Source organism: Bremia lactucae (assembly GCF_004359215.1).
Source record: "Bremia lactucae strain SF5 chromosome Unknown BlacSF5_NotPlaced_183_SHOA01000117.1_1171385bp, whole genome shotgun sequence".
Taxonomy (NCBI): Eukaryota; Oomycota; class Peronosporomycetes; order Peronosporales; family Peronosporaceae; genus Bremia; species Bremia lactucae.
In genome coordinates, this window is record NW_027152196.1 from 468,537 (window position 1) to 476,413 (window position 7,877).

The 7,877-nt window shown below is 46.0% G+C and overlaps 2 protein-coding genes across 2 annotated transcripts; one reads left to right on the top strand and one right to left on the bottom strand.

Annotated features, from left to right (window-relative positions):
- Window positions 1-291: 291 nt before the first annotated feature.
- CCR75_009650 (uncharacterized protein) lies at window positions 292-1,076 on the top strand (the record flags this gene model as incomplete). Its single annotated transcript, XM_067967689.1, has 1 exon — window positions 292-1,076. The coding sequence occupies one exon, from the start codon at window positions 292-294 to the stop codon at window positions 1,018-1,020; it is 729 nt and encodes a 242-aa protein (XP_067815668.1). The 3' UTR covers window positions 1,021-1,076.
- Window positions 1,077-1,257: 181 nt separating this feature from the next.
- CCR75_009651 (uncharacterized protein) lies at window positions 1,258-7,674 on the bottom strand (the record flags this gene model as incomplete). Its single annotated transcript, XM_067967690.1, has 1 exon — window positions 1,258-7,674. One exon carries the CDS (start codon window positions 7,672-7,674, stop codon window positions 1,258-1,260), a length of 6,417 nt encoding a protein of 2,138 aa, XP_067815667.1.
- Window positions 7,675-7,877: the final 203 nt, after the last annotated feature.

Here is a 7,877-nt window from a genome sequence, read left to right on the forward strand (position 1 = left end):
AAATACATTCGAAGAAATTAAAGAAAAATCCTCCACCACACATCAGAAGATACCGCATGTCTATTTTCAATCTTCCGCTTCCGATCTTGAGATGGGAAGGGTTGGAGTGGATAAAAAGACACGCTTCTTATTAGAATTGGAAGGATTCATTGACGTTCACCAATCAGGACTCTATCCTTGCAGATACAGTACACATGGACTCGTGCCCCACGTAGGGTATCTCTTCGGCCCGACAGTCTTATTTTAACATTGGCATTGTCCAATTAACTTCGTTCAAGTCTGATAGATACCATGGCCATCATTACCAGCTTATTGCTTTTGATCCCTTCTGCCATCGCCGTTGCCACTGCTTCGATCGTGTCAAATGCTGGACTACCGACTGATTGGTGTCGGAACGGGCCAGCGCCAATGACTAAATACACGGCCTACAACAACGCTCTCAATACTGACGTGAAACAATGCTCGGTAGTCACGAGGCAAGATGGCCAGAAGATTGGCTGGAAAACGAATTTCAACATCTCGAATGATGATTTGTTGATGCCAAAGTCACTCACAATGGCGGCGCTGTCGTTCAATCCACCACTAGTCTCGTCGATCCAAACAATTCCGGTTGAGTTCGACTACGAATACTCGTGTCCTGCAAACGATTTGGAGGCTGTCGTGATCTTTGGCATGTTCTTAAGCTACGCCCCGAACACAGCTGCTACCTACGAGGTGGTGGTGTTGCTGAACACGTACGGTGCTTCGAAAATTGCTGGCAACTTTGTCAATACTGTCACGATTGGTGAAACATTATGTGACGTATACCGCTCTGAAGACAACACCATTTTCACGTTCGTTGTGAAGACACCCACATTCGACTTAAAGGCTGATGCGAAGTTGTTCCTGAATAATCTTCCTATTAATTCCAACCTCGTCGACATGCAATACCTTGTTTACATTTATGGAGGCTCCAAAATCTACCGTGGCACCGAAGCCCAGTTTGATGTCCTCAATCTTAGCGTGGATCTTGATCTATAATTCGTGTTTGCTCTGAAAAAATTATAAATATAATTCAGAATCGTTTTTATATAAGAGTTTACGTCCTTATTTATCTTGTTTGTGCTTAGCAAGTTTGTTTCGAACCTAAACGCAGTGGTATTTTTCTCATTTATTTAAAGAATAAATGAAAGAAATACCACGTGCGCTTCTGGTATGTTAAAAAAAACATTCTTCGATAAACATTCTATTGAGTCGACGAATCTTTTCAATTGAGTGCTAACCTCTAATCACGTGCAATGTATCTATTCCAGCAATCGTATCCGACAGCACATGCACGTTATACTTGACCCCAGACTCGACCCTTGATAATGTAACCAGCATCGTTGGCTGCCACGCAACATGTGCTAGCTGTACAAGTTCTTCCTTGTCGCCCTCGTCAATCGTTAGTAACACGTAGTAACCATATGGCTGAGGTTTCTGAAACCTTGACGTAACCGCGACCATCTGCGTACCCTGGTCATTTAAAGTGGTCAACACCACTTTTACGTCCGATTGGTGTACCATAACCTTGACTTCCAGTCGCGGAATGCTTTCAACTCGACGCACTAGCTCTTGAATCTGAAAATGTGTCCAGCCGTGCCGGGTCCGGAACCAATCCATCAACTTCTTTTTCGTTGTTTTCTCTCCTACAAGCGCTTGCATTGCCATAAGACTTGAAACGTGCCATTCAAGTCTTAATTCCGTTTCTACTGCCATGGCTACATGTGGCAGCTGTTTCAACCCATTCGTGTCTTCTTCAGGCCATGAAGCTTGTGCAATCGCCCGAGCAAGACCAATTCCTGCACGTACAAGACTCGTGAGCTGTAAGTGAGCACAAATACGAATCGCAGCCTGCACCAATTGTGGCACATGATCCAATACCATTCGCAAATCCGTGACAAAATCACTCGATGGCAAGCGTTTGCCCATTAAATGCAGTTGTAACACGAGCATTGCTTTTACTTGACTCCCATGTGTCTCCAAAAGTGCTTTACAGCGTTTGCCATTCTTCACGTACAAATGCTCGATTGGGGAGTAGTTTACAATCGCACAAAGATCCAATACAATATGATTCATCACTTCATAATGACGTAATGGAACCGATTCGAGCTCCTCGCTAGATTCGCACAATATACACAAAAGCAAGAGCGTATTCGACTGAAACGATTCGGTTGATGTGCACGTTTGAAAAGCTGTAAGCAGCTTCGACACAGTCCGTACGTCTACATACAACGTTGCTGCGACTTTGCCAGCAAACGTTGGCTCGAAACACTGCGAGGGCTTTAACACAACGCATTGATGAGACACTAGCGCATCCATCGTTGATTGTATCAAACGATACAGAAACGTCCCTCGAACGTCGTCTTTACAGCTCTTCAAAGTCCTTGGACTTCCTTCTTCCGTATCATACACGCGTGGATTTGACATCACTCGTTGAAAGAAAAGTGTCCACGTCAAGTACTCGAGACATTCTTTCATCGAACCAATCCTTTCGGCAGCAATCTCTGCATTCACGTGATTTGTCAATTCCTGACTAGCAAGACACGATTCGACAGCATACGGTTCCTCGAGAAATCGCTGCATTCGATTCTTCGTGCCCTCTTCAACGAACACACACGCGACGCACGTGTCGTCGACATGGAATTGTCCCGCTCGTCCAATCATATGCAACAAGTCACTTAGCGGATACGATCGATACTGCCCATTGTCAAAGTATTCCGTCCCTTTGATCACAACGAGATGTGTAGGAAGCGTCCAGCCCCATGCAGTGGAAGACGTTGCAATGATTACTTGAATCAATTGATCCGTGTAGAGCTTTTCAACCACCTCCCGCTCTCGTCGCGTCAATCCTGCGTGGAACAAACCGATTCCAAACGCAAGCGTGTGTTTCAGCGTCTCGTCCTTGATCTGCGTCGACTGGATAAGTGTACTCATGACAGCTTCATCCATGCGTAAGAAGCGCTTGCTTTCATCTCGTTCGTTCGATGCGACACAAAATTGAATTAAATCCAACGCCGTGAGCTTTGTTTGAGCTTTCGACGACACGAAAATCACCACAGGTTTGTCGATCGAGTGCGCTTGAATGGCCATGTACGTTGGTTTGTTCATCGCTGCCATGCGAGCGACGTACTGACGTTCGGGAAAGCCTTGGATTATTACTTGGACGGGCACTGGACGCTCGGAAGCACGGAAATTATACACGTGGCCGCTGTCGAGATCGCTAGTAGTGATCGCTCCGAGCCAACGACCCACGTCGCTCGCATTGGCAAGCGTTGTTGCAAGCGCAATGATCCGCATTGAGCGATGAGCACTTTGAAAGCGTCGAAGACGACTCAATAAAACTTCCAAGACAGCTCCGTGAGGGGCTTCGCTCACTAAATGGACTTCATCAATAATCACAAGCGCCATGTGAGCCATCACCGTACGTCCAATTGCCTTCATTCGCGTCACTTCATCCCACTTGACTGGTGTCGTGACGATAATATCGGCTTTTTCAATCATGTCGTCGATCTTTACGACCGTCTCGTCCGTAACTTCTACAATGTTTTTCCGTACGAAACTTTTCCTTCCAAACTGTTGTTTCCACTTTGTCCCCATTTTTCGAGCAAGTGCTACTTTGGGAGCAATGTATACAATCAGTGCTCGTCGTACTGGCAACTCGTGGAAAGAAACCCCGCGCGTATTTGCTCCTTCCAATTGCGTCCATAATCGCAACATTGCCAGCTCAGCACAAACAGTTTTACCACTGCCACTAGGCGCACCAAGCAGTACATTGTCATCTGTATGATACAATTCATGAAATGTCTGCGTCTGGATTGGATTAAATGATATAAACGGATAGAGAGATTCGTACGTGGCATTTTCGAGAGACGTAAGAGGTTGCGGATGCAATTGAAGGCGTTTGGTAAACCTTTCTTCTGTTGTCGTTTGTTCAAGAGGTGGGGTATACGTGATATGGTAGAAGGATTCAATGCCAACAAAACGATCCGAAAGAATACGAAGGATATACTGCACTTCTGTCTGTGGCGACGATAGAAAGACGGGGAGGTAGCATTCCATCTCGAGCGTTTGAGTCTTTGCTTTCCATGCAAGAAAGCGATGTTGATGCAACACAAAATATTCAAAGTGATAAATAAATCCCGACACGGCGTCTTCAATCCAAAGCCACGACGTCAATGTCTTGCCTTGAAACATTGCTTCTTTCCACTCGTGAAACAACGGATACATATTAAACGTTAGCTTCAACATATGACTACCAAATGGTTGGGTCCGAATCGTATCAAAATCAATAAATGGCACATTTTGGACCCATTTTCGGCATTTAAGACTCAAGGTGTAAGCGTCTGGATCCGCTACGGCATCGTAGAGTGTCATGCTTCCAGAACGTTCTAGTTCTCCAATTGTTTCAAGAGGAACCATTGGGAATTGCAGCAATGCATTTTGATCGAACCACATTCTTTGATCAATACAATTGGCAAGTTGTAAGAATTTCTCGGCTTTACGAGCACTGTTTTTCTTTAAACATAATTCAAAGAGCGCGCGACAAACACGCGAACCATTTTGTGCCACGTAATTAGTATCGGAAATGAGCGTAAACGACGACACGCGAGCACGACTAATGAGACTTTGGAGTAAGATATTTGTCTTGCCCGTGTACGTATCCATGCCACCGCCTAAAATATCAATTCGACAGCATCGATGCTTGAGTTTCTCGAGCTCTGGCATTTCTTCTTCTCGCGATTGGAGCTGTTCAAATTCATGGCTACTACAAAGCACCAACAATGCCTTGTCCCACGTTAACGTATCTTCTTCTTCGTCGATGGAACCGCTTTTGCGATCCAATAACTCATTAAACGTCTCAATTGACGTGTGTTGAATGTAAAAGTGACTTGCTACTCGTCCCATGGCCGTCACGACAAACGCAATGTTGCCATTTTTTTGAGCTGACGGAACAGGTCCCGAGTCCCGTATTATTTTGATCATTCGACAAGAAGCTAACTTTTCAGCTGCAGCCAATAAAAGCTCTCGCCGTCTTGTTACGAGCATGGGGTCGGCATGAACATCGTCCAATTTCATTCCATATGCTAGAGGATTTTTTCGCATGCGAACGTATAGATACGTATAACTAAGCCATGTACATGCTTCATCTAAATTCGTGACAGTACCCGAGACAATTTCTGCATTCAGATGGTCAGGAAGCGCCTTGATTAGAGCCGATTCCATGGGGATACCGGTCGTTAGTAATCGTAAATAGTGAGCCAATTGGTCTTGGGTTGTGATTAAGACAGCATCCCCACTTGTATCGTATTGGGGGCGACCTGCCCGGCCAAAAATCTGCATCACATCCAACATACTGAGCTGTGTCATTCCTCCTTTATTAGCATTACAGACTTGAGTCCCTTTAATCAAGACAGAATGTGCCGGTAGATTCACTCCCCACGCTAATGTTGCTGTACAACATAAGACACGAATATACCCAAGTTCAAATAATTGCTCGGTCAAGTTTCGGTCACTTCGTAACATTCCCGCATGATGGATCCCAAGGCCGTACCCCAGGAGCTCTTTTAATTCTTTATTTCGACTCTTTTGAACCCGGTCCTGTAGAGGTAAAGGGAGCTGAAGTTCCAAAGGAGGCAAAAAGGCTTCAAGCAATCCTGGTTCTTCTTCATTCGCTCGTGCCAAGTCCATGATTGCGTGCATTGTCGCGGCCGTTTCTTTCCGTGAGTGAACAAAAACCATCACTTGTTCCTTTTGTTGGACTTGTTTGAGACAGTGAGCAAGTGTCAATTTATTCATCATCATTTGCACTTGTCGTTGTCGACTCATTGCTGCACTTGCGGTTTTTTTTTTGTCTTTCATACAATCGCCTTTATCCGTAATGACGGTTGAAATGGCAGCCGTGCTTAAGCCAAGCGCTTCTTTCAAGCTTGCATTCGTACTCACACCAATAAATGTCTGGTCTAACGGAACGGGTCGGTACGTCGCGTCAAAGTAAAATAAACCTCCTTTTCCACCATTTGTTGCGGCATTTTGCTGCTGCGGAGTGCCGACTGGAACGTATACACGCAAAAACGAGGCAACGTCGACGTAATTGGGCAGCGTGGCGGAGAGCCCAACGATGCGAATCATGCTCTGCGTACTCTCCACACGACGCAACGTACGTGCGACAATCGTTTCAATCACCGGGCCACGTTCATCTGCTAATAAATGGACTTCATCAATAATCAAGAGCTTCACTTGACTCAAAAGCGACTGCTGGGTACTTGATTTGCGCGTAATGACGTCCCATTTCTCCGGTGTTGTCACAATCACATGCGTCGCTTCAATCTCCTTCTTTGTCAATTGCATATCCCCCGTTAATTCGCGCACTTGTAACCCAAGTGCGTGTAGTCGCTGTCCAAATTTGGTCACAATTTCTTGAGCTAATGCTTTCATCGGTGCGACATAAATAATCTTCATCTTACCGACACTTGGCGTACTCCTGATTACCTTGGATGTACTCGTGGCTTTATCCAATTGACGTCCACGCTGGGTCTTGATTTCCTGTAACACTGTCAACATGGCAACATTCGTTTTACCAGCACCCGTGGGGGCACAGACAAGTAAATTCTGATTCGAATAATACGCGGCATGAAATAGTGTCGATTGCAGTCGATTCAGCCACGTCAGGCCTTGAAATGCCGTCTGAGCAAACGCATCAAGACTTGCGATCGCCACAAGCGTTTCATTCGATTTCAACGCCTTTTTTGCAGGAGCTGGAATCACGACATGCTCATAACCCTTATAATGCGTTCGTTGAGTACTTGAAGGCAACGTAAGGGCCCCTCCTGCCATCAATTGACCCGCAGCCGCACTGGAATCGTACCCTCCTTGGATCGACCCAAATTCCCGCTGAATCAACGACGTTGACTCGTATCTTTTCGCTTCGCTTGCGATTTCTTGCTGTACCCTCAGTACCGCTGGATCGTACCCTGCTGCTTCCAACCAATTTCCTTCTTCCTTCTCTGTTTCCGTTTTGATCGACTCGCGTGCGTTACGGTCCTGTCGTTTGAAAGCCTTTTCAAGCTTTTGCTTCGTAACGTTTCGTTGGCTCAATGCGAGATGGTTTTGGACCGCAAATGCAATTAAGTCCATGCCTTCGACACCTACGAGACTGAAAACCTGGGCCTGGAGTCGCTCGAGCGCGTTTTGACTGTCCTGGATGGTCTGTACTATGGACTCGGCGAGCTCCCACGCCGTGAGAAAACAAGTGGCACTATTGGCTCTCGTATGGGCGCTACAGAGTGCTATTAACTTGTGGACGACGTCGTCATTGGAAGGCTTGCGATCAACTTGGTTGTGGCGTTTTGAGGTCACGACTGCGCCCGCCGCAGTCACAGCGGCTTCATGCTCGTTGGCTGTACGCAATGCATCGTGATCAATTTGTAATCGCTTTAAAAGCTCGCTACGGGGATTCGATAGCGAAGGTATCGCATCGTCTCGTGATGAGAGAAAAGGATCTCGAAAGGCGCGGCGGAAATGCGTTGGAACTATGCCGGTTAAGCTCGTGGTGGTTTGCAAAGACTCGCATAGGGAATGCGCGTTATTGGAGATGCTGGTCATTGATGAGGGTGCTGGGATTTCGGCTCGCAGAGCTGATAGAAACGATGTCATGGCGGCTTAAGGCGGCTGCAACGACTTGGAAGATATTTGCGATAGGATGGTTGCAGGTGACCATCACTCCTGGACAGCCTAACGATTAATTTTATTGAACGCTTCAAATATTGATTGTACAAGGTCATCGAAATATATAATGCGCGCGTGATAAAAACAAAATCTGTAACTATTCCTTTAAGAAAGTTGGCTAGGTGTGCAGA